Genomic DNA, 26,685 nt, shown 5'->3' on the forward strand with positions numbered 1-26,685 from the left:
TGACACTTTGCCTGCTTGATGGTTCATTGAAGGGCATAGCAGTATTTTTTATAAGCTTCCATGGTTAGAGTCCCGCTCGTTGAAAGTGGCAGCTCTACCCTTTAGCTCCGTGCGGATATTGCCTGTAATCCATGGCTTCTGGTTGGGGTATGTACGTACGGTCACTGTGGGGATGATGTCATCGATGCACTTATTGATGAGGCCAGTGACTGATGTGGCATACTCCTCAATGCTATGGGAAAAATCCCAGAACATATTCCAGTCTGCGCTAGCAAAACAGTCCTCTAGCTTACCATCTGGTTTATCTGACCACTTTCTTATTGACCGAGTCACTGTTGCTTCCTGCTTTTACGTGTGAGCAGGAATCAGGAGGATAGAATTATGGTCAGATTTTCCAAATGGAGGGCGAGGGAGATTTTTGTACGCGTCTCTGTGTGTGGAGTAAAGGTGGTCTTGAGGTTTTTCCCTCTGGTTGCACATTTAACATGCCGGTAGAAATGAGGTCAAAAGGATTTAAGTTTCCCTGCATTAAAGTCCCCAGCCACTAGGAGCGCCACCTCTGGATGAGAGTTTTCCTGTTTGCTTATGGCCGTATACAGATCACTGAGTGTAGTCTTAGTGCCAGCATCGGTTTGTGGTGGTAAATAGACAGCTACGAAGAATATAGATGAAATCTCTCTTGGTAAATATGCGAGCAAAACCTTGAGACTTCCTTAGATTTCGTGCACCAGCTGGTGTTTACAAATATACTTAGGAACCTCACCCCTTTTATGACCAGAGGCCGCTGTTCTATCCTGCCAAAAAAGCGTAAAACCTGCCAGCTGTATGTTATTCATGTCGTCATAACAGCCATGACTAAGATATTACAGTTTTTAATGTCCCGTTGGTAGGATCTTATTTTCCAATGATTGCACGTTGGCCAATAGAACAGATGGCAGTGGGGGTTTACTCGCTCACCTATGAATTCCCAGAAGGCAGCCCGACCTCCACCCCCATTTTCTCCGTATTTTCTTTCTTCTCAGTCTTTTCTTCACACAAATGACAGGTTTGGGCCTGTTCCCGAGAAAGCAGTATATCCTTTGCGTCGGACTCATTAAAGGAAAAAGCTTCTTTCAGTTCGAGGTGAGTAATCACTGTTTGCTGTTTTGTTCGAAAGTTATTTTCAGTCATAGGAGACGGTAGCAGCAACATTATGTACAAAATAAGTTTTAAAAAATAAGTTAAACAACTTTTGAAAAATATTGAAATACATTTTTTTAAATGCAACTACGACCTGGCCAAGATAAAGCGAAGCAGTTCGACACATGGAGTAAACAAACATACAATCAATGATACAGTGGAAAAAGTATATTTACAGTATGTGCAAATTAGGTAGGAAAAGGGAGGTAAGGCAATAAATAGACCATGGTGGCAAAGTAATTACAATATAGCAATTAAACACTGGAATGGTAGATGTGCAGAAGATGAATGTGCAAGTAGAGATACTGGGGTACAAAGGAGCAAGATAAATAAATAAATAAATAAATACAGTATGGGGATGAGGTAGTTGGATGGGATATTTACAGATGGGCTATGTACAGGTGCAGTGATCTGTGAGCTGCTCGGACAGCTGGTGCTTAAAGCTAGTGAGGGAAATATGAGTCTAGCTTCAGTGATTTTTGCAGTTCGTTCCAGTCATTGGCAGCAGAGAACTGGAAAGAAAGGCGGCCAAAGGAAGAATTGGCTTTGGGGGTGACCAGTGAGATATACCTGCTCGAGCGCGTGCTACGGGTGGGTGCAGCTATGGTGACCAGTGAGCTGAGATAAGGCGGGGCTTTACCTAGCAGGGACTTGTAGATGACCTGGAGCCAGTGGGTTTGGTGACGAGTATGAAGCGAGGGCCAGCCAACGAGAGTGTACAGGTCGCAGTGGTGGGTATTATATGGGGCTTTGGTTACAAAACGGATGGCACTGTGATAGACTGCATCCAATTTGTTGAGTAGAGTGTTGGAGGCTATTTTGTAAATGACATCGCCGAAATCAAGGATCGGTAGGATGGTCAGTTTTACGATGGTATGTTTGGCAGCATGAGTGAAGGATGCTTTGTTGCGAAATAGGAAGCCGATTATAGATTTCATTTTGGATTGGAGATGCTTAATGTGAGTCTGGAAGGAGAGTTTACAGTCTAACCAGACACCTAGGTATTTTTAGTTGTCCACATATTCTAGGTCAAAACCGTCCAGAGTAGTGATGCTGGACGGCGGGCAGGTGTGGGCAGCGATCGGTTGAAGAGCATGCATTTAGTTTTACTTGCATTTAAGAGCAGTTGGAGACCACGGAAGGAGAGTTGTATGGCATTGAAGCTCGTCTGGAGGTTAACACAGTTTCCAAAGGGCTGGAAGTATACAGAATGGTGTCGTCTGCGTAGAGGTGGATAAGAGAATCACCAGCAACAAGAGCGACATCATCGATGTATACAGAGAAGAGAGTCGGCCCGAGAATCGAACCCTGTCGCACCCCCATAGAGACTGCCAGAGGTCCGGACAACAGGCCCTCCGATTTGACACACTGAACTCTATCAGAGAAGTAGTTGGTGAACCAGGCGAGGCAATCATTTGAGAAACCAAGGCTGTTGAGTCGGCCGATAAGAATGTGGTGATTGACAGAGTCAAAAGCCTTGGCCAGGTCGATGAATACGGCTGCACAGTAATGTCTCTTATTGATGGCGGTTATAATATCGTTTAGGACCTTGAGCATGGCTGAGGTGCACCCATGACCAGTTCTGAAACCAGATTGCATAGCGGAGAAGGTACGGTGGGATTCGAAATGGTCGGTAATCTGTTTGTTAACTTGGCTTTCGAAGACCTTAGAAAGGCAGGGTAGGATAGATATAGGTCTGTAGCAGTTTGGGTCTAGAGTGTCACCCCCTTTGAAGAGGGGGATGACCACGGCAGCTTTCCAATCTTTGGGAATCTCAGACGATACAAAAGAGAGGTTGAACAGGCTAGTAATAGGGGTTGCAACAATTTCGGCAGATCATTTTAGAAAGATAGGGTCCAGATTGTCTAGCCCGGCTGATTTGTATGGGTCCAGATTTTGCAGCTCTTTCAGAACATCAACTATCTGGATTTGGGCGAAGGAGAAATGGGGGAGGCTTTGGCGAGTTGCTATGGGGGGTGGATGGCTGTTGTTCAGGGTAGGGGTAACCAGGTGGAAAGCATGGCCAGACATAGAAAAATGCTTATTTAAATTCTCAATCGTAGTAGATTTATCGGTGGTGACAGTATTTCCTAGCCTCATTGCAGTGGGCAGCTGGGAGGAGGTGCTCCTATTCTCCATGGACTTTACAGTGTCCCAGAACGGTTTTGAGTTTGTGCAACAGGATGCAAATTTCTGCTTGAAAAAACTAGCCTTAGCTTAGCTATACATTATTAAAATAGCACAGTTGGTTAGGAGCACTTAAAATATCAGGCATCCTCTCCGGCATCATTCTACGGGTGTGCAAGTAAGTGCATGTGTAAACACTGATACCCTGTTAACAGCCAGTTAACTGAATATCTGGTGGTTTCCTCTTTTCTGTCTTCCTCCCTGCAGCGGCACTATGTATTTGTCCTCTTCTGACGAGGACCTGGATGTTTGTCTAACCAATACTTTTTTAAAGGGCCCACCACTAATGGTGGGTCACGACGCGTCAGAGTAAATGTATAATTATTTCATTAATTACTGGAACTGATTTTGCCAAATGCAACTGCACTCTCTGTTCAGTGCGCTCTCTGCTTAGCAGCTGTGTCTCTGCTCAATTTGCCAGCTGCGTGAGTGGGAGGGAGATGCCTTGTGCTTTGCTGTTTACGAGATCTTTTTTTCTGCAGTTTTATTGAAGATCACTTCGCGACCCACACGCTGCAGGGCTGTGGTTCAGCAGCAGATGATGCGCTGTCAGCCACTGCCTTGTCATTCTCACTCGCTCGCATCAAACAAACTTTGAGAAATAACCAGAAGCGCCCACAATGTGTTTTGTGCAGGGAAGTGCTTAGTAATGAGCCGCTCAAAACGAACAAATTAAAATGACACGTCCTGACAAAACATCCCAGCATGACGGTAAACCCAGGGAGTTATTTCAGAACACCTACAAAGTGGTTATGAACAACATCAATTGCCCAACGTTTAATTATTGCCTTAGCAAGTTTATCCGGACTTAAATGATCATCAAAGGGCATCCGTGCAGTCACTCCACGTTTGTTGAAGTCAGTTCAATTGACGCAACCTCCCGTTTGGCAGCAAAGGCTTCTCAAATGATAAATAGGAACATAATTACAACAACTAAGGAGATGAGGGATCTGACTGAAGAAACAGTATTTCACTGAACAGACTTCTCTCGTGGATAAGAGGACTCTAACCTCTGTCTTTAGAATCACAATCTAATTTTGTGGTTAAAATATATCTGCAGAAACATCTGTCTCATATGAGCTCTGGTTTAAGGATCAGGAGAATGGTGGGAATAAGGTGCAAGGTGATAAGTAGGTGTACACGGGTGTGGGTGGTTTCATACTTCACCTTTCTTCAGGGTATTGAATACTACGAAGCTCCATTTACAATCTCTGACAGGATATAACGTTACGGCTCCACTTTTTTTGTCGGGGCACAATGCTTCAGAAAACAGTGCTTCGACAGTGGAAAAGTAAGTCAGCTAGCATTTGACCGAGGTAAAGTCAGTTTCAGGTTGGATATTCGACGGATATTCGCCTGTAGTTTTCCTTACGTCCACCAACAGCAGTTAGGGACCGTCAACAAAGTGACAAATCAAAATGTTCACGTTTCAATAGCTCTTTAACCATTACTCCTAACACTTTAAAAACTGGTTGTAACTAACCCGATGGCATAGACACACATTGCACATCCTTTAATTTGTCCATTTTCATCTCACATGATTTTACATGAATTTTTCTAAATGTACAATTTTGATAGCTCCTTGGTCATGTGACCTGGTGACTTCAAACCAGGTTCAGAATGTCCACTCCGTGGGCCTACACATTGCACACCCTTTAGTTTGTCCATTTTCATTTCATATGGTTTTACATTCATTTTTCAAAATTTAGAATTTCAATAGCCCCTTGGTCATGTGACCTGGTGACTTCAAACAAGGTTCAGAATGTCCACTGACTACCCTTCTATATTGCACACCCTTTAGTTTGTCCATTTTCATCTCACATGGTTTTACCTGCATTTTTCAACATTTTAATAGCTCCTTGGTCATGTGATCTAGTGACTTCAAATAAGATTCAGAATGTCCACTTCGTGGCCCTACACATTGCACACCCTTCACACGGAACCCAAACCGGCTGGGAGCGTGCGCCATCGTGCCCTATCGTGCATACATTTATTTTGCCCCCCCCACAACAAACGCGATCACGCACGCAGGTTAAATTATCAAAACAAACTCTGAACCAATGACATTAATTTGGGGACAGGTCGAAAATCATTAAACATGTATGGCAATTTGGCTAGTTAGCTTGCTATTGCTAGCTAACGTTAATTTGTCCGATTTAGCTAGCTTGCTGTTGCTAGCTAATTTGTCCTGGGATATAAACATTGAGTTGTTATTTTACCTGAAATGCACAAGGACCTATACTCCAGCAATTAATCCACACATAAAACGGCCAACCGAATCGTTTCTAGTCATCTCTCCTCCTTCCAGGCTTTTTCATCGTTTAACTTACATGGTGATCGCATCTAAACTTTCAATGTATTACCACGACTACCGGCAAAACAGTTCGTCTTTCAATCACCTGCTTCTGCAAACCAATGAGGAGATGGGAGAGGCAGGACTTGCAGCGCGATCTGCTTCAGAAATAGGAATGAGTTATATTTTAGCCCTTGGCGTCGCAGACGCTCGTTGGCGCACGCGAGCAGTGTGGGTGCAATAATTGAATAACATGGATTTCGACATATATTTTGCGACGCTCGCACACGTGACGTGTCCAGTCTGGTCAGCATGTCAGTTTGTCTATTTTCATCTCATATGATTTTACAATAATTTTTCTAAATGTAACATTTCAATAGCTCCTTGGTCATGTGACCGAATGTCCGCTGACTACCCTTCTATATTGCACACTCTTGTTTGTGTACTGTAAAATCACGCGGTGTAACGTACATTTTTCATTGTTTCAAAGTTGCAATAGCTCATTGGTCATGTCAATTACACACCTAAGAAGCATGCAGTGGATATACACCCATATTGCATAACGTCTTGTCATGTATCTTCTATATTGTTGTACATTAATATTAGTTTGACAATTAAGGGGGTTCAGTCCAGTGTTGTGTTTATTATTTTCTTTAGTATTTATCTACAAGAATTGGTATTTCTAAGTACTTATTTTCCATGTTTTTTCTTTTTCCACAGTATTTAACAGTGGTACACAATAGGAGAGAGACAGATAATATCTCCTTTCGTCGTTAATATCAACCATAAAGGAAAAGGGCAAAGTATGAGAGTCATGCTATTAATTGTCCAAAGCAGGGATGGAGAGTGAGCTAGTGAGGTAGGCTGCAGTGGGTTTGCTGGTCAATACATATACTGATCATGTAGCCACAGTAATGGTGGCCAGTAAAGTCAATGAATAATAATGTAATATTGACAAATTAAACAGACCTGTAGACCTTTCATCTTTTCCAACATGTCAGACACTTAACTTCAATTAAGTATGAAACATTTCACAGTGTTACCTTTCTCTTTATCCCTGGTTGATGTACATGTCAGAGCCTCTTCAGTGTGGATGGGGTATAGCATACATTTTCAACAACAATTACAGCACTTCCAGTTTGTGTTCTTTACTCTGTTGAACTCTTTTGTCTTCATTCCTAGGCACAGCACATGGAACCACCGTTGGCATGCAAAACATTAAATCAAAACAAAACAAAGTGTAACACGTTATAAATAATATCAAATATCAATGCAGTACGACGAATTAGCCATCCATTGTGTTATATCATAAATTGTCTTACATGCCGTCACTGTTGTCAAAAGATTATAAACATGTTAAATAAAGTTACTAACCCAGTCAGTCTTCGGGCCACATCCAGGTTCTTTATCAGTGGCACACATGAAGCAGTTGTTGGCTTTGTTGAACTCTGAACTCATAGGCATGAACTGAACATATGGCTGTCCCACACAACTACATAAAAATGAAGAATTTACATTTACTTTGAATTAAATGTCATTACATACCAGACATTTTTAGTATATCCTCAGCCATTTCTTTCCGCAGTTGCTCCATGTGTTTTTGAAGGTTCCATATGAATTTGGGATGTTGGGGAAGTTCTGTGCACCTTCCTTGGCCATCTACACCAAAAAAAAAAAAATAGAGTTTTTGACCTAATTGTCACATAACAGCTAACCATTCATTATTGAAAATATAACTATCAAACCTGCATTACAAAGACCCGCAGGTGTCCTGCTGCATGTTGTGAGTTATTTCCCCTCCTTTACACTTTATATCCGCCCAGTCGTCTTTTCCATGGCAGGATCTTCTCATTTTGAAGTATTCTCTGTTTTATGTAAACATAATGGAATTATGATTAGTTATAGGCAAATGAATACACAAGCCAAATTTGCACGCTGTTTTCCTTATCACTATAATCTAGTAGTAATTTATTAGTAGAGGTAATTTCCTTTATGCCCCATTCTACACACACAGCCTAAATTATAGGCACTAAAACATTTACAGGACAATAATAAAAGTAGCGTATAGGATCCAACCCTATCACAGAGTGAATAAATGTAGAGCGTCTGTAGACTTAAAGAAAAAAATATTAAGTGGCAGTTTCATCAGTACGTGCTTAAAGAAAGTCATATCACAAAGATCACAGATGACAGTGCCCACCAAATCTATGACAACAGAGAATGAATTGTAAGCACCAAAGTGTGTTTGTCAAAATAATATCTGAAAATGTCAGTTGTTGAACATAATACTTCTATTTGCAATAGCAATTTATGATATATGCAGTTGAGGAATATTCCATGTACCAACACTACATGTAGGACGGACATAAGACATTCCCACATACAGTATTTTTTGAATATTTTATTTCACCTTTATTCAACCAGGTAAGCCAGTTGAGAACAAGTTCTCATTTACAACTGCGACCTGGCCAATTAAAGCAAAGCAGTGTGACACAAACAACAACACGGAGTTACACATGGAATAAACAAACAAACAGTCAATAACACAATACAAAAGTCTATATACAGTGTGTGCAAATGAAGTATGATTAAGGAGGTAAGGCAATAAGTAGGCCGTAGTGGCGAAATAATTACAATTTCGCTAATAAACACTGGAGTGAGATGTGCAGAAGATGAATGTGCAAGTAGAGATACTGTGGTGCAGCAAAGGAGCAAAAAATAAAAAATAAAATAAATAACAATATGGGGATGAGGTAGTTGGATGGGCTATTTACAGATAGGCTACGTACAGGTGCAATGATTTGTAAGCTGCTCTGATAGCTGATGCTTAAAGATAGTGAGGGAGATATGAGTCTCCAGCTTCAGTGATTTTTGCCATTCGTCCCAGTCATTGGCAGCAGAGAACTGGAAGGAAAGGCAGCCTAAGGAGGAATTGGCTTTGGGGGTGACCAGTGAAATATACCTGCTGGAGGGCGTGCTACGTGTGGGTGCTGCTATGATGACCAGTGAGCTGAGATAAGGCGGGTCTTTACCTAGCAAGGACTTATAGATGACCTGGAGCCAGTGGGTTTGGTGACGAATATGAAGCGAGAGCCAGCCAACGAGCGCATACAGGTCGCAGTGGTGCGTAGTATATGGGGCTTTAGTGACAAAACGTATGGCACTGTGATAGACTGCATCCAATTTGCTGAGTAGAGTGTTGGAGGCTATTTTGTAAATGACATCGCCGAAGTCAAGGATCGGTAGGATAGTCAGTTTTACGAGGGTATTTTTGGCAGCATGAGTGAAGGATGCTTTGTTGCAAAATAGGAAGCCGAATCTAGATGTAATTTTGGATTGGAGATGCTTATGTGAGTCTGGAAGGAGAGTTTACAGAGTTTATTTGTAGTTGTCCACATATTCTAAGTCAGAACCGTCCAGAGTCGTGATGCTAGGCGGGTGGGCAGATGAGGGCAGCGATCGGTTGAAGAGCATTCATTTAGTTTTACTTGCATTTAAGAGCAGTTGGAGGCCACGGAAGGAGAGTTGTTTGGCATTGAAGCTCATCTGGAGGTTAGTTAACGCAGTGTCCAAAGAAGGGACAGAAGTATACAGAATGGTGTCGTCTGCGTAGAGGTGGATCAGAGAATCACCAGCCGCAAGAGCGACATCATTGCTGTATACAGAGAAGAGAGTCGGCCCGAGAATTGAACCCTGTGGCACCCCCATAGAGACTGGCAAAGGTCCGGACAACAGGCCCTCCCATTTGACACACTGAACTCTATCTGAGAAGTAGTTGATGAACCAGGAGGAGGGAGGTTTTGGCACAGGCAATGTATGGAAGCCTGGCAGTGTTTATTTAATATATGGATCTTGTTTTTAGCCTTTGATGACACTGTTTAGAATCTGATATCTAATAAGTCAGGCATTCTGTTTAAAGCTGTGCCAGTGGGTTCAGTACAATGTGGTGGGAGAGAGAAAGGCAGCTGAGTACAGGCTGAGCGGGGGGGGTCTAGTGGCTGTTCTCTGAAGCTTGGGATGCCACATGGGAGGGATTCTACACCTTGCCCACCGCCATCCCTGACACCGCCACTACCTGACAAGTAGAAAGGTCGAGGAGGTGAGGCTCTCAGTTAGCTGACAGTAATGGATGTCTCTAGGCTCTGTGATGCTGTGATACTGGTATCAAAAATGTATACACTCACTACTGTAAGTCGCTCTGGATACGAGCGTCTGCTAAATGACTAAACATTTGAATGAATACATGTAAACTTCGATTGGACCGTTTGCTGAATCATTCTGAATAATGCAGGGGTTTTAAATAATTCAATGTTTATGTCTTTAGGATGGATGACATTCAGCTGTGTAAGGAAATCACTCGCCTCAAGAAGGAGCTCCAGAAACTGGTGTCCATACCAGGTATAATCTATGTTTACATTGTGTGCCCAACTATTATTTATTTATTATTAATATTATTTTTGATATTGTTTTCTTCACTTTAGTTAGGGCAATGAGTATGAGAATAGTGTTTTGGATGGAGAGGTCAACTACTGAGAGGTCTTGAACTGCAGACTAAGGTACAATCTGTAAAACTTGCCGTCAATGGCAGTAAAGATTGCCTCTGATTGGACAGACAATCTCTTCCTGACCTCTGTCCAACACCACACCCTCTACAGGTTCAGAGTACACACAGAATCAGGAAGTGGCGTTGTGTCATAAGCATAAACACTTCTCGACAAACAATACCCATCTTTCATACTCAGCTGGGACCATATGGGGCCTTTCTCACGCAGGGTAAATTCATTTGTGCTTAATGAAACTGACATTGTCTTTATATCCTGTGGTATGTGTAAATTGTTGTGCTGTAAAATTGTTGGTAACACTTTACTGTAGGTGTCCTTATGCATGCATTCATAAAGCCTTATAACAGCTATATTAAGGCCAGAGGGGGTGTGGTATATGGCCAATATACCACGGCTAAGGGCTGTTCTTACGCACGACGCAACATGGAGTGCCTTATTGCTGCTATGAACTGGTTACCAACATAATTAGAAGAGTAAACAAGTAGTTTTGTGTCATACCCATGGTATATTTAAGCAATAAGGCCTGAGGGGGTGTGGTATATGGCCAATATACCACAGATAAGTGTGGTATAGGTATATTGGCCACATATCACAAACCTCAGAGGTGCCTTATTGCTATTATAAACTGGTTACCAACATAATTAGAGCAGTTAAAATATATGTTTTGTCACACCCATGGTACACAATCTGATATACCACAGCTTTCAGCCAATCATCATCCAGGAGCCAAACTACCTACTTTATAAAACACATTATAACATTTGTCATAAGCTGTTATAAGTAGTTTTAATTAATCATGATTCACAGCATGAGATGTTATAAAACCAGATATAATTCGTTTTAAAAATGACTGTTCATCCTGTTGTCATATATTGAGTTTATTCTACCACTGATTTAACCCCTGTTGACAGTGGATATATCTCGCACAATTGACCCAGGTTCGTCCGGGTTTGGCCGGGGTAGGCCATCATTGTAAATAAGAATTTGTTCTTAACTGACTTGCCTAGTTAAATAAAAAAATTCAAATACAGTGAGGTGAGGTCAGTAGTCCCTTCACCATCCACAAAATGTAATAGCTGTATAATTTGTACTTAATTCTTGAAATGATTCTTCAGCACAGCAGAATCCTGTGAAGAGATACTGTACACATTGTCATTATAGAAGTGATCAAACTCAAACCCCCCCTTTAAAAAATGTTTCCCTATTAACATGGACGACTTCTGTAACCGTAATAGCCTTGGTTTCATGCATGTTAACATTAGAAGCCTCCTCCCTAAGTTTGTTCTATTCACTGCTTTAGCACACTCTGCCAACCCGGATGTTCTAGCTGTGTCTGAATCCTGGCTTAGGAAGACCACCAAAAATTCAGAAATTTTAATTCCAAACAACAACATTTTCAGACAAGATAGAACTGCCAAAGGGGGCGGTGTTGCAATCTACTGCAAAGATAGCCTGCAGAGTTCTGTCCTACTATCCAGGTCTGTACCCAAACAATTTGAACTTCTACTTTTAAAAATCCACCTCTCTAAAAACAAGTCTCTCACCGTTGCCGCCTGCTATAGACCACCCTCTGCCCCCAGCTGTGCTCTGGACACCATATGTGAACTGATTGCCCCCCATCTATCTTCAGAGTTCGTGCTGCTAGGCGACCTAAACTGGAACATGCTTAACACCCCAGCCATCCTACAATCTAAACTTGATGCCCTCAATCTCACACAAATTATCAATGAACCTACCAGGTACCTCCCCAAAGCCTTAAACACGGGCACCCTCATAGATATCATCCTAACCAACTTCCCCTCTAAATACACCTCTGCTGTCTTCAACCAAGATCTCAGTGATCACTGCCTCATTGCCTGCATCTGTAATGGGTCAGCGGTCAAACGACCTCCACTCATCACTGTAAAACGCTCCCTTCTGCGAGCAGGCCTTTCTAATCGACCTGGCCGGGGTATCCTGGAAGGATATTGATCTCATCCCGTCAGTAGAGGATGCCTGGATATTTTTTTTAAATGCCTTCCTAACCATCTTAAATAAACATGCCCCATTCAAGAAATTTAGAACCAGGAACAGATATAGCCCTTGGTTCTCCCCAGACCTGACTGCCCTTAACCAACACAAAAACATCCTATGGCGTTCTGCATTAGCATCGAACAGCCCCCGTGATATGCAGCTGTTCAGGGAAGCTAGAAACCATTATACACAGGCAGTTAGAAAAGCCAAGGCTAGCTTTTTCAAGCAGAAATTTGCTTCCTGCAACACAAACTCAAAAAAGTTCTGGGACACTGTAAAGTCCATGGAGAATAAGAACACCTCCTCCCAGCTGCCCACTGCACTGAAGATAGGAAACACTGTCACCACTGATAAATCCAACATAATTGAGAATTTCAATAAGCATTTTTCTACGGCTGGCCATGCTTTCCACCTGGCTACTCCTACCCCGGTCAACAGCACTGCACCCCCAACAGCAACTCGCCCAAGCCTTCCCCATTTCTCCTTCTCCCAAATCCATTCAGCTGATGTTCTGAAAGAGCTGCAAAATCTGGACCCCTACAAATCAGCCGGGCTAGACAATCTGGACCCTTTCTTTCTAAAATTATCTGCCGAAATTGTTGCCACCCCTATTACTAGCCTATTCAACCTCTCTTTCATGTCGTCTGAGATTCCCAAAGATTGGAAAGCAGCTGCGGTCATCCCCCTCTTCAAAGGGGGGGACACTCTTGACCCAAACTGCTACAGACCTATATCTATCCTACCGTGCCTTTCTAAGGTCTTCGAAAGCCAAGTCAACAAACAGATTACCGACCATTTCGAATCTCACCATACCTTCTCTGCTATGCAATCTGGTTTCAGAGCTGGTCATGGGTGCACCTCAGCCACGCTCAAGGTCCTAAACGATATCTTAACCGCCATCGATAAGAAACATTACTGTGCAGCCGTATTCATTGATCTGGCCAAGGCTTTCGACTCTGTCAATCACCACATCCTCATCGGCAGACTCGACAGCCTTGGTTTCTCAAATGATTGCCTCGCCTGGTTCACCAACTACTTCTCTGATAGAGTTCAGTGTGTCAAATCGGAGGGTCTGCTGTCCGGACCTCTGGCAGTCTCTATGGGGGTGCCACAGGGTTCAATTCTTGGACCGACTCTCTTCTCTGTATACATCAATGAGGTCGCTCTTGCTGCTGGTGAGTCTCTGATCCACCTCTACGCAGACGACACCATTCTGTATACTTCCGGCCCTGCTTTGGACACTGTGTTAACAACCCTCCAGGCAAGCTTCAATGCCATACAACTCTCCTTCCGTGGCCTCCAATTGCTCTTAAATACAAGTAAAACTAAATGCATGCTCTTCAACCGATCGCTACCTGCACCTACCCGCCTGTCCAACATCACTACTCTGGACGGCTCTGACTTAGAATACGTGGACAACTACAAATACTTAGGTGTCTGGTTAGACTGTAAACTCTCCTTCCAGACCCATATCAAACATCTCCAATCCAAAGTTAAATCTAGAATTGGCTTCCTATTTCGCAACAAAGCATCCTTCACTCATGCTGCCAAACATACCCTTGTAAAACTGACCATCCTACCAATCCTCGACTTTGGCGAGATGTCATTTACAAAATAGCCTCCAATACCCTACTCAACAAATTGGATGCAGTCTATCACAGTGCAATCCGTTTTGTCACCAAAGCCCCATATACTACCCACCATTGCGACCTGTACGCTCTCGTTGGCTGGCCCTCGCTTCATACTCGTCGCCAAACCCACTGGCTCCATGTCATCTACAAGACCCTGCTAGGTAAAGTCCCCCCTTATCTCAGCTCGCTGGTCACCATAGCATCTCCCACCTGTAGCACACGCTCCAGCAGGTATATCTCTCTAGTCACCCCCAAAACCAATTTTTTCTTTGGCCGCCTTTCCTTCCAGTTCTCTGCTGCCAATGACTGGAACGAACTACAAAAATCTCTGAAACTGGAAACACTTATCTCCCTCACTAGCTTTAAGCACCAACTGTCAGAGCAGCTCACAGATTACTGCACCTGTACATAGCCCACCTATAATTTAGCCCAAACAACTACCTCTTTCCCAACTGTATTTAATTTTTATTTATTTATTTATTTTGCTCCTTTGCACCCCATTATTTTTATTTCTACTTTGCACATTCTTCCATTGCAAAACTACCATTCCAGTGTTTTACTTGCTATATTGTATTTACTTTGCCACCATGGCCTTTTTTGCCTTTACCTCCCTTCTCACCTCATTTGCTCACATTGTATATAGACTTGTTTATACTGTATTATTGACTGTATGTTTGTTTTACTCCATGTGTAACTCTGTGTCGTTGTATGTGTCGAACTGCTTTGCTTTATCTTGGCCAGGTTGCAATTGTAAATGAGAACTTGTTCTCAACTTGCCTACCTGGTTAAATAAAGGTAAAATAAAATAAATAAAATGGAATACTCTACCAAAATATATCCACTGTCAACGGGTCAAATTGGTGGTAGAACAAACTCCTATCCCGTGTTCATTTCAAACTATGATGATAACAAGACGACATTCCCTGGGAAAAAACGATAACTATTACAAATTGCTTTTCATTTTAGTCAAAGAAAATATATTTCGGTAGAGACAAGAATTTGATATGCGGACCATGGCGGGAGACAGAGTAACATGCTGACCATACCGCTTGCGCTAGGGTCATCTGCGTGGGCAGGCTGTAAAATTGAAATTGGTTCTATTTGTGATGCTCAACGTGCTGCCACAAGGGTTTCTACAGTTGCCCTCTGTGTATGGAAAGATTTATCCAAAGGCCAGTTCTGAAGAAAAACACTCTGTTGGCTGACTTCTGAATCTGAAGACAGGACTCCAACCTGCTCCTCCAGCTCACTGTTATGCTGATTTTGGAGATGTGGAGTGTGATTTTTGTTCTGGGAGAAAACTCAAAGCTGTCAAGTCCTGTCTGGTGTGTCTGGCCTCTTGCTGTGAGACTCACCTCAAGCCTCACTATGAATCTCCTACCTTTAAGAAGCACCACTTGGTCCAAGCCACCACACAGCTACAGGAGAAGATCTGCTCTCATCATATTAAACTACTAGAGGTTTATTGCCGGTCCGATCAGCAGTTGATCTGTTATCAGTGTTTGTTAGATGAACATAAAGGCCATGAAACAGTCTCAGTGGCAGCAGAAAGGATTGCGAAACAGAGAGAGTTGGGGGAGACATTCCAGCAGAGGATTCAAGGGATAAAGAAGGACAAGAATAAAGTAAGAAAGGCTATGAAGTCACTCAAGCGATCTACATAGGGTGCGGTGAAGAGTATCTTTACTAACATGATCTGTTCCATTGAGAAAAGGCACTCTGAGGTGAAGAAGCTGATCATAGCCCGGGAGAGGGCTGAAGGGATTCATGTTGAAGAGCGATTGGTGCGACTGGAGCAGGAGGAGGTTGAGCTGAGGAGGAGAGGCAATGAGCTGGAGGAAACTGAGGATCACATCCATTTCCTCCAGACTGTCCAGTCTCTCTGTGTCACTCCTGCATCTGAAGCCTTACCTAGCACTGTCGACCAACATGTCTCCTTTGAAGATGTGAAGAAATCAGTCTCCGGACTAAAAGAACGACTGGAGGATGTATTGGAGGAGGAAATGGCCAAGATATCTGGAAATTATCAGCTCACATTGGATCCCAACACAGCACATAACAAACTGTATCTGTCGGTGGGGAACAGAGATGTTAAATGGGACCAGTGTCAGTTGTTGGAATATCCTGACCATCCAGACAGATTTACCTTCTACCCCCAGGTGCCGTGTAGGGAGGGTCTGTCTGGAGCCTGCTACTGGGAGGTACACTGGGATGGGGATGGGTCAGTTTGTATAGCCGTCTCATATAAAGGGATCAGCAGAAAAGACAGAGGCAGTTTGTTTGGGAAGAATGATCAATCCTGGTGTTTCATCTGCTCTGACTATAGCTGCACCTTCTACCACAATGATAAATAGACTGATATCCCTGTCCCCTGCTCTTCCAGAGTAGGAGTGTACCTGGACCACAAGGAAGGAACTCTGTCCTTCTATGGTGTTTCTGACACAATGACCCTCCTCCATAGAGTCCAGACCACATTCACTCAGCCCCTTTATCCTGGGTTTGGGTGTAGGCCTGGTAATTGGACACAGTTTTAAACTTTGATAATAACATAGACCAGCATCTTGTGATCTGGAAATATTATCTGACATTGTTTATCCATTTATTTATCTTGTCTAATTGTATCCACTGCATGTGTGACATTTATCACTCTGGGTAAATTCATTTGTGCTTAATGAAACTGATGTTGTCTTTGTATCCTTTGATTTGTGTAAATTGTTGAGGATTTTCTGAATCCGGATTTTTCCTGGGTTGTTGTGCTGAAAAATAATTATTAAGTGAGGTCAGTAGTCCCTTCACCAAGAACAAAACATAACAGCTGTATAATTTGTAAGTAATTATTACAATGAGGCTTCAGCAAAACAGAGTCGTGTTAATATCATCTTGAGGGAGATATACTATCATAGAATTAGGAATTAGAGTACTTTTTCATGATGGGATAAAAGTCAGCCATTTTGGTCAGGGAGTTGTGCTGTGATAAGGTATCAGCTTAATTCACTAACATCTACTGAGAAAATAGATTCTGTTACTTGTTTTCTTGTTATTCGTGTTCAATATTTCCATTCTGGAATAGTTGTTCACTGAATTGCTCCCACTAGTTACTCGTGCTGCTACATTGGCTACAATGTAAACCCATGTAGCTAGCTAACATAAAAGCTAGCTTTGTTGACGCCTGCTGCGTGATGCTGCAGTTTCCCGTTTAGGTTTGAGGTCACGTCAAAGTAGATTTAAAGTACTTTTTTTTTTTTAATGGATTTTAAGTGCTCTGCGTTCTCCCATGCTAGACATTATGCTCCCTCAGCTGTTCTTGGAAGATCACCCTAGAAAGAACGGGAGAATGCAGAACGTAAGTGAGCATTTTGGAACACAACCATTGTTTAAAATAAAGACATTTAAGAGTTTCTCTGCACTGTAGTCTATGTTTGTTAGCTAGCTAGCCAGTTTTAGAGGAATGATTCCATAAATTAACTGCCAATATGCCAACATTCCATTCAAACAATGCAGTCAATCCACAGCCATGCATTGGCTGAAATCAGTTGAGGATAGGACTTATACAAGTTGTAAATGCAGCAAGTACTGATATTGTATCATATAAAAGCTCACACCTTTCCAAAAAACAAAAATTGATCTGTTTACATGTATTTCGGAGGCTATTTATACAGAGAATTGGCATAAAACCCATATAAACTCAATTTATAATTATATGACAATATTTTAGACAATAATTCCATTACACAATTTCTAATGTATCACATGCCTTACACCATGCCCAAACCGGACGCACGCCTGTGCCATCGTGCGCAAATTGATTTTGTCCCCCCACACCAAACACGATCATGACATGCAGGTTGAAATATCAAAACAAACTCTGAACCAATTATATTAATTTGGGACAGCATTAAAAAAGCATTAAACATTGAAAATCATGAAACATTTATGGCAATTTAACTAGCTAGCTTGCTGTTGCTAGCTAATTTGTCCAGGGATATAAACATTGAGTTGTTATTTTACCTGAAATGCACAAGGTCCTCTACTCCTACAATTAATTCACACATAAAACTTCACACATAAAACGGTCAACCGAATCATTTCTAGCCATCTCTCCTCCTTCCAGTCTTATTTTTCTTCGTTGGACTTTACATGGCGATTGGCAACTAACTTTCATAATAAGATGCATTACCACAACCGACCTCAGTTCATCTTTCAATCACCCAATGATCAATCCTGGTGTTTAATCTGCTCTGACTATAGCACCTTCTACCACAATGATAAACAGACTGATATCCCTGTCCCCTGCTCTTCCAGAGTAGGAGTGTACCTGGACCACGACAGTAATTCTGTCCTTCTATGGCATCTCAATGACCCTCCTCCATAGAGTCCAGACCACGTTCACTCAGCACATCTATCCTGGGTTTGGGGTAGATGTAGTGGGTTCTGTGAAGATAATGGCATTAACACATTAACTTTGATAAGAATGTAAGCAGAAAATTGCATCTGGTGATCTGTTTCTTTTGTCAAAATGTATCCACTGCATGTGGGACCTAACACAATTTGTGCTTCATAAAACTTTTGTTGTAAATTGTTGTGGATTTTCTGATATCTGATTTTTCATGAGTTGTAAGTGCTGTAAAATAATGATTACGGCTGGATTCAATCCATATCGCTGAAGCTCAGCGCTCTAGAGCAATTTAAAGGTAAAGGTCATTTCCTATTGAGCCGACATATGCAGCGTTTACCGGGAATGCAGTCTCATCTAACACGGGAACACTACCTTTACATTTCTATCACCCTGTAGCGCAGCTCTACAGCACCACAGACTGAATCCAGTCGTAAGTGAGATCATTAAATCCTTCACCAAGCACAAAATGTATGTCATGTGTCAATAATGATTACAATGTGTTAATATCGACTTGGGGAATGAGACACTGTGTAATCATACATTATCATGACCAAAGTGATCAAACTCATAAAAATGTTCTGTTACAGACAATGACAAGTCCAACGAGGACAGGCAGAAAGAGGAGGATCTTCTCCAGCAGATCCACAAGCTGGTGGAGACCAGAGATTTCCTTGTTGACGATGTGGAGTTTGAGAGGCTAAGGCAAGTGAGACCGACTGGGGTTCGAAACCAGGTGTCATGCTCACCAGAACACTGTTAGCTCTCTGAGCTAAAGCCTAGGCATTTACCTTGGAGTCCCAACGTACAGTATGTCGTCAGGTCTCAGACCAGGTCATCACGGGAGCGTGGTTCTGAACCACCTATGTTACAGAACTCTGTTCCATCTGCCTTGTCCCCCCCCCAGAAATACAAATACAAATACAATACGAGGTAATAATTGATTGTTTTTGAGGCATGTGAAGACACCCAGGGAGAAAGGGCATGAGGATATGGAGTCTTAGTCATCGCTAGCAGGAACAGACAGAAATGTAGCGTTTCTAGTTTCACTCATCCATTTTTCTCTCCTCTACAGGGAAAGGGAGGAGGACAAAGAAATGGCTGATTTCCTCCAGTCCAAGTTCCCCAGAAACTCCAAGAAGAAAGGTGTGTGTGTGTGTGTGTGTGTGTGTGTGTGTGTGTGTGTGTGTGTGTGTGTGTGTGTGTGTGTGTGTGTGTGTGTGTGTGTGTGTGTGTGTGTGTGTGTGCGTGTGTGTAGTCATAGTGAGTTATTATTTTCCATTCAAATGCTCAATTGTATGTCTCAACGTTTTCAAGTATTCACTTTGAGGCAGTAAGAGTCAGTGGCCTTGATTTGATGACGATTTCTTTGGACAGTTTGGCGCCTCTTTCTTGTTAAATTCTTTCTTCCCTACTGAAGCATTTATTTTTGAAACTATGTTTTTCACCCACAAAAATGCATACATCTTTGAACTGGCTCCCCACCGAGCAAAATTTGTTTTCATCAGCGTGTATTCTGCTCATATCAGATCATCTGAAGGCGTGTGTGTGCATGCATGTGTCTGCGTACCCTTGTGTCTGGGTGAGTCTGAATGTGTGTGTCATTATGTCTGATCTACTACTGCATCACCAATGCTCCACCTGGTACATCCCCATATCCTCTGACTGACTCCACCTCCTCTTCCCCAGGTCAGATGCCAGCCAGACGGCTAACGCCCAGGGCCCAGCAGACCTCGTCCCCCTTCACCAAGACAGGCCTGTCCCTGCTGAAGGAGTGCTGTGGCTTCACCTGCTCCATCATGTAGGCCGGGCCCTCAGGGGCTCTACCATGGAGCCAAAATAGAACCCTGTTCCATCACAGTTTCAGCTTTCCAACCCGAGTAACACTTGAAGTACGGACAGACAACCAGCCAGTGGAGTAGGTTGGGTATGTCGCCAGGATGAGATTAGTGGTGTTTTATCTCCCAGTCTATGCTGCATCCCGTCTGGGCTGTGTTTCTCTTTCACTCCTTTGTTTCTCTCTCTCTCCCTGTCCAACCCTCCCTGTCTCTCTCTCTGCCCAACCCTCCCTGTCTCTCTCTCTCGCTCTCTCCCTGTCCAACCCTCTCTCTCTCTCTCTCTCTCTCTCTCTCTCTCTCTCTCTCTCTCTCTCTCTCCCTGTCCAACCCTCTCTCTCTCTCTCTCTCTCTCTCTCTCTCTCTCTCTCTCTCTCTCTCTCTCTCTCCCCTGTCCAACCCTCCCTCCCCCTCTCTCTACCTCTCTCCCTGTCCAACCCCCCTCTCTCTCTCTCTCTCTCTCTCACATTAGGGCTCCAGTCCTATCTGCACTTCTAGTTGGGTTCTATACCCAGTGTCCCCTCTCCGCATCAGGCTCATCCCCCATGAGGCTGTGCAATGATCTTCCGTCGTCTGTATCAGACTATTCTCATTCATCATTGTCAGAGTCCCTCCTACTGCCTCTCCCCGCCTCTCAATGGTGTCACCAATGCTCTCAGAGCAGTTCATTCTGGACTATCTCACTGGCTTTGGTACCTTTATACCTAGAACCTGTCCCTTCATCGAGATTGGATGTAAACGTAATTTGCATGAGTCAGATATTGCTATCAAATGATGTACAAAGCTCTGCTTGTCTACCAGTGGCAGATGTTAAATATTGCTGCCCCGGTGTAGATGATTATTTATGATGCCTGAGACTAAACCCAACAGTGAAGATGTACTGTACAGTATTTTCTAATTGGAACATCATACATACATCTTTTTAAGCCCTGTGTAGCCTCCTTAACTCTTTTACCTTTCAAATTGCTGTAGTTGCCTTTGAACAGACTTCCCACTGGCTCACTAATTCATAGTCAGCGTTAATTGACGGCAGCCTAATCATGCTGCCAGGTCAATGTTAGCCAGACATGCAACTGATGGGCTAATTAATGTTTCGTGATAAGAGTATGGTTTCGTGATAACGTGACACTAACGTCAGACTTTAAGCAACTCACAAAAAAAAAGAGGTCATTAGTCACAGACTTGACAACTACGTCCAATGAAGAGGCCTTTAGGAGTGACTGAACATACTGAACAACTTAGCTTAGCAGATGACTCATCACTCGCTTCCTTTCCTGTTGTTGTTGTTATTTAATACATACACTCAAAGTATATATTTTATGTGACTACAAAATGACTCGTCCTTCCACATTGCTGACTTTACACACACTAGAGGTTAGTGTACAGTATACCGATCAGCAGGAAAGGTTTCCACCGTAACAACAGTCATTTTGAGTGGAACTGCAGCTCACTGCAGCTAACATTGTTGCACTGTATTACTGACAGCATGTTATTACTGACAACATGTTAAACTGTATAGGTCTACTGTAAACTGTGTCGGTAATTGTCAGTAATTACTAGGCAGTCCGTGTCAACACGGAACCACAGTTCAGTGTCAAGCCTCTCCATGGCTACTCATTGGAAATGGAGATGATAACTTTTCAGTGGTCGCCCTAGCAACCACGGCGTAGGAAGTCCGAACATACTGTATACAATGAGAAAAAAGCACTACATTACACACACGTTGGTTTATGTTGGGTGTGTTTTTAAAAATGTATTCTCTGAAATCAGGGTCCCTCTGAAGTCTCCTCTGAAAGCAGGGTTTCTCTGAAGTCTCCTCTGAAATCAGGGTTCCTCTGAAGTCTCCTCTGAAATCAGGGTTCCTCTGAAGTCTCCTCTGAATTCAGGGTTCCTCTGAAGTCTCCTCTGAAATCAGAGTTCCTCCGAAGTCTCCTCTGAAATCAGGGTTCCTCTGAAGTCTCCTCTGAAATCAGGGTCCCTTTGAAGTCTCCTCTGAAAGCAGGGTTCCTCTGAAGTCTCCTCTGAAGTCTCCTCTGAAATCAGGGTTCCTCTGTAGTCTCCTCTGAAATCAAGGGTCTTTTCTTTCCTAGGCAGCCCCTATGACATGCTATTGAATGTTGGTACCGTCACCACACCTCAATTATAAAACACAATTTCATCATGCACCATTTGCCACGCTCATCCCTTATTCCCAAGAACAAGGTGGTCATTTTGTGTTAGCCAGGGGAGGGAAGGAGAGGGGTAGTCTGGCTGACACGACCCACATGACTATACAGCGAAGAGCTGTGACCCACTTCGAGGACTTCGAAAGCTGGTGTTAGCCAGACCAAGAGAGATGGAGGAGAGGAAGGATAAGCTAGTGTGAGTCATCAGTAGTAGAGAGAGGAGAGAGCTTTGACAAAGTTCCTGTTGTTGTCGCGAGTGTCCTTGGTGAGCTGCCAGAACGGTTAGTTTTGTCAATCAAACAAGCAGCAGGCATAATCCGGTGACCCCCACGCTCTATCTCTGCACCTCACAACGCTTTCCTCTGAGCAGGGGGGACACGGGGGAAGTGACACGTGGGTGACATGTAGCTGTCATCACAAGGTTGCTATGACCACCCTTGTTTTGGCAGCATACCTAACCCTGAGTTGGTTCTCTCTCCTTGTATCACAGCAACAATGCTGGATTGAAGTGTTAGTTGTCAAGAACTCAATACTACTGCATTGCTCTCCCACCTAATCCGAATCTGTCAACCTCAACTCAATACTTCTGCATTGCTCTCCCACCTAATCCGAATCTGTCAACCTCAACTCAATACTTCTGCATTGCTCTCCCACCTAATCCGAATCTGTCAACCTCAACTCAATACTTCTGCATTGCTCTCCCACCTAATCCGAATCTGTCAACCTCAACTCAATACTTCTGCATTGCTCTCCCACCTAATCCGAATCTGTCAACCTCAACTCAATACTTCTGCATTGCTCTCCCACCTAATCCGAATCTGTCAACCTCAACTCAATACTTCTGCATTGCTCTCCCACCTAATCCGAATCTGTCAAGCCAGTATAGTCACATAACAGTGCCCTCCAGAGGCATCATGCCCATTGAAACTGAGGGACATGTGCCCCCTTAATATCATCCGTTTATAGGATGAAATTGAAGAAAAAAAACACACTAGTAGTGTTTGAGAGGATGTTGCACACTTTAACTTTAAGCAAGTCGATGTTGATGGGAGGATGAGTATAGCCCGAAGGGTTTATCTTACTTGAAGATTCCAGAATGCACTCTAGTTCGTCTCTCCTTTGTATTGCTGTGTATACTGTGTGTGTGTTTGTGCTCGGGCCCACTTTAAAGTGCGATATGATGGAGACAATTCAATTCTCTTTTATTACTCCTCCTCCACACATACCCCTCTTTTGTCATTTTCTCTCCTTTCCTCTCTTATCCCCCCCTCCCTCTTTCTCTCCTTCCCTCTCTTATCCCCCTCCTCTTCTTTATCCCCCTCTCCTTCCCTCTCTTATCCCCCCTCCCCCCCCCTCTTTCTCTCCTTCCCTCTCTTATCCCCCCCCCCTCCCTATTTCTCTCCTTCCCTCTCTTATCCCCCCCTCTCCCTTCCCTCTTTCTCTCCTTCCCCCTCTCTTATCCCCCTCTTTCTCTCCTCCCTATTTCTCTCCTTCCCTCTCTTATCCCCCTCCCTCTTTCTCTCCTTCCCTCTCTTATTCCCCCTCCCTCTTTTTCTCCTTCTCTTTTGACAAGGTCTCTGGAGCCTGATGTCTCACTCGCTTCATCTCTCTCTCTCTCTCTCTCTCTCTCTCTCTCTCTCTCTCTCTGTCTCTCTCTCTCTCTCTCTCTCTCTCTCTCTCTCTCTCTCTCTCTCTCTCTCTCTCTCTCTGTCTCTCTCTCTCTCTCTCTCTCTCTCTCTCTCTCTCTCTCTCTCTCTCTCTCTCTCTCTCTCTCTCTCTCTCCTGTCTCTCTCCTGTCTCTCTCCTGTCTCTCTTTCTGGGTGTTAGGGAGCAGGATGTGTCTAATGCTGTGTTGCTGTCAGTTTAGCTCCAATGGTCCACAGTCATACGGCCTCTCATGAAACCTGTCAACCAAAACAGTGTTGTGCTTTGTTTTTTCTTGTTTCGGGGAATTTGTATGTGTGGATAATGTATTATCAGGACATTGGCTATTTCATAGAGTGGAGAAACCAGTAAAAGCAAGTATTTTTGTATTTGACAGACCTGTTGTTGTTGGAAAGGTTTCATTATTCTGTGTTCATTGATTGTACAGTATGTTTTTATTAGATGTGTGTGTATATCCTGAGAATAGAGTGTAAAGTCAATGCTTCAGCGGCTGTATTTGTTACTGCATGCATATTGTAGCAATGTTGAATTGAATCGTGTAGCTTACTATATTTATGTATATTGAATGTCCAGTCATTCATCATCTTTGCTTCACTGAAATATGTGTCGTAACAAGGAAATAATAACATTTCCAAAGAACCTAAGTGGAACAGGACAAAGCGTAACTCTAAGATGATATATTAAAAGATTGTGTATGTATAATCTGTGCCAAATATTTGGGAATCGTATGAAATTGTGTAGCATAATAACACGAGCTATGGATTTCAATACTGTATATTGAAAAATAAATATTGAGAATAAAATGGTAATAAGATATTGTTTATTCCTACTAACTTGTGCTCCGTATGTGTGTCCATTTGCTTCAGCTTCAGAGTTCGACCTGCCCTGCACCACTGCCCTAGAGAGTTATTTTACCTCAGCAGGGACAGTATTGGCTAACGTTGCTAATTAGCGCCACAGTGGCATCTGCCGCTATCAGGATACTAATTGCTGGAGCATTAGTACCTTGGGCTTTACTGTTTCATGATTTACAGAGTCTATGCCCTGATGGGTTTGTCTATAAAGAGTTACTCGGGCTGATGGAGAGACCTGGTGGGTTACGTAATAGATTTAATGCAAATGTTAACCGTGCTTCACCAACTCCATGGTTAAACTGCTGCAACAAGCGTTGAGGGTTTAAAACGTTGTGATAAGGGTGTGTCGTGTCTTTGGCTATGCCGGATTAAGTGATATGACATGATATTCTTTAAAATAATTTCTCCGTAATTAATATTACCTGATTGAGCTAATCATGTAAATGTAATTAACTAGAGAGTCGGGCACCACGGAAGAATATTTATAGAGCTGTTATCTTCCGAATAAACTCTTAAAGACCTAGTAATATTTTACATCAATAGCAGTCAATATTAATCGCCATCTTAATTCCGTCTCATCTGAAAGTTGTAAATTCTTTCTTATCTGCATGAACCCTGGCTAACAATTTGAATCAGCAATACAAAATTGGGTTTAATCATTTATTTATTAAATACCTAACTAATCACACAGAATTACACATACACATAATTAAATCATAACTTGATTACAAATTACGTCATAAAGGAAAACGTCCCTAGCGGGCAGAACAGATATGACAGCTGGTTACACAAAAGAAAAGGGGCTGGGTTTGAGTGAAAGAGCGGGAAGACTGAGGGACAAAGGGAGAAGCAGTATCTTATGCATTCTAAATTACCACCCATTTGGAAAAGGATAATGCAATAAATATTTACTCTGAGCTGCACTTCGGTAGGTTGGTGGTAGATGGAAGGCCGTGTTGCCCAACCGAGTCCTATGAAGAATGTCTCTGGTGGTCAATTGGATACTTTGTAGTAACGTTGTTGTGTGATAGACGGGATACTCTGTCTGTTCCTTCCTAACCCTAATTTGCTTCTGCTGTTGCTAACTTAACAGCTAGGAGGTATCACTTCTGTAGTGAATAAGAGTTCAAAGTTCATACCATTCGCAACCAAAGCTCACGCTGATGTTGGCTTCGTTCTGTAGTTATTATCTGAACCATTCTGACATCGGACCGTCGTCCTCACATCTTCGGAACAGATGGTTACATTGTCGTCAAGGGCTTATATAGGAAGGGAGAGGAGGGCGTGTTTGAGAAGTTTTATAGCCCATGTCCCTTCACAAGGGCGGGCCATTGATTGAGCAGAGCCCTATCTTATGAAAACCCAAATCTCACATTTTAGAAGCTAAAATCACATTTCGTCCCATCACAAATAATTTCATATTCAAACATTTAAATTGAACAACAATTCCATGTGAATCCGATTACTCTGATGTGTAGACTTTCCACTGTAGAGTTTATGTCATCTTATCATTGATGAGAATGTCTCAGATGACAACCTAACTGACATCATATTCATTAAGTACCACCGCATATGTTCCATTGGTCGGATTACCAGAATGTTAACCAAGGGTTTTGTTAACCAAGGATTTTGCAAATGTAACCTCAGTAGGGTAGAGAGAGGAAAAAGGGGGGAAGAGGTATTTATTACTGTCATAAACCTACCCCCCAGGCCAACGTCATGACAGGTGTTAACATATTGTAAAAAGTATTGAGGAATAAACCATTGTAACAAGTGCTGAGTGCTAATGGTTGTGGTGGTAGCGTGGCAGGGGGCCAAGATCTATTCATTGTACTGTGCTTTGGCTTTGCTAAAGACACTGAAATGGGTCAAATTAAATTCCCTCATTTAATACAAAAAATATTTGAG

The 26,685-nt window shown here is 42.8% G+C and overlaps 1 protein-coding gene and 1 pseudogene across 1 annotated transcript in view; both read left to right on the forward strand.

Annotated features, from left to right (window-relative positions):
* LOC112230272 (bMERB domain-containing protein 1) overlaps positions 1–20,353 on the forward strand; it is a 43,266-nt gene extending 22,913 nt beyond the window's left edge. The window contains exons 3-6 of the mRNA XM_042310614.1: positions 9,984–10,057; positions 18,849–18,963; positions 19,334–19,404; positions 19,948–20,353. Of these exons, the coding sequence (XP_042166548.1) occupies positions 9,984–10,057; positions 18,849–18,963; positions 19,334–19,404; positions 19,948–20,063 (376 nt within the window). The 3' untranslated portion in view covers positions 20,064–20,353. The remainder of the gene's footprint in view (positions 1–9,983; positions 10,058–18,848; positions 18,964–19,333; positions 19,405–19,947) is intronic.
* Positions 15,470–17,026, forward strand: LOC112230271 (annotated as a pseudogene).
* Positions 20,354–26,685: the final 6,332 nt, after the last annotated feature.

The sequence above is a fragment of the Oncorhynchus tshawytscha genome, linkage group LG32 (assembly GCF_018296145.1).
Source record: "Oncorhynchus tshawytscha isolate Ot180627B linkage group LG32, Otsh_v2.0, whole genome shotgun sequence".
In the NCBI taxonomy this organism is placed as follows: Eukaryota; Metazoa; Chordata; class Actinopteri; order Salmoniformes; family Salmonidae; genus Oncorhynchus; species Oncorhynchus tshawytscha.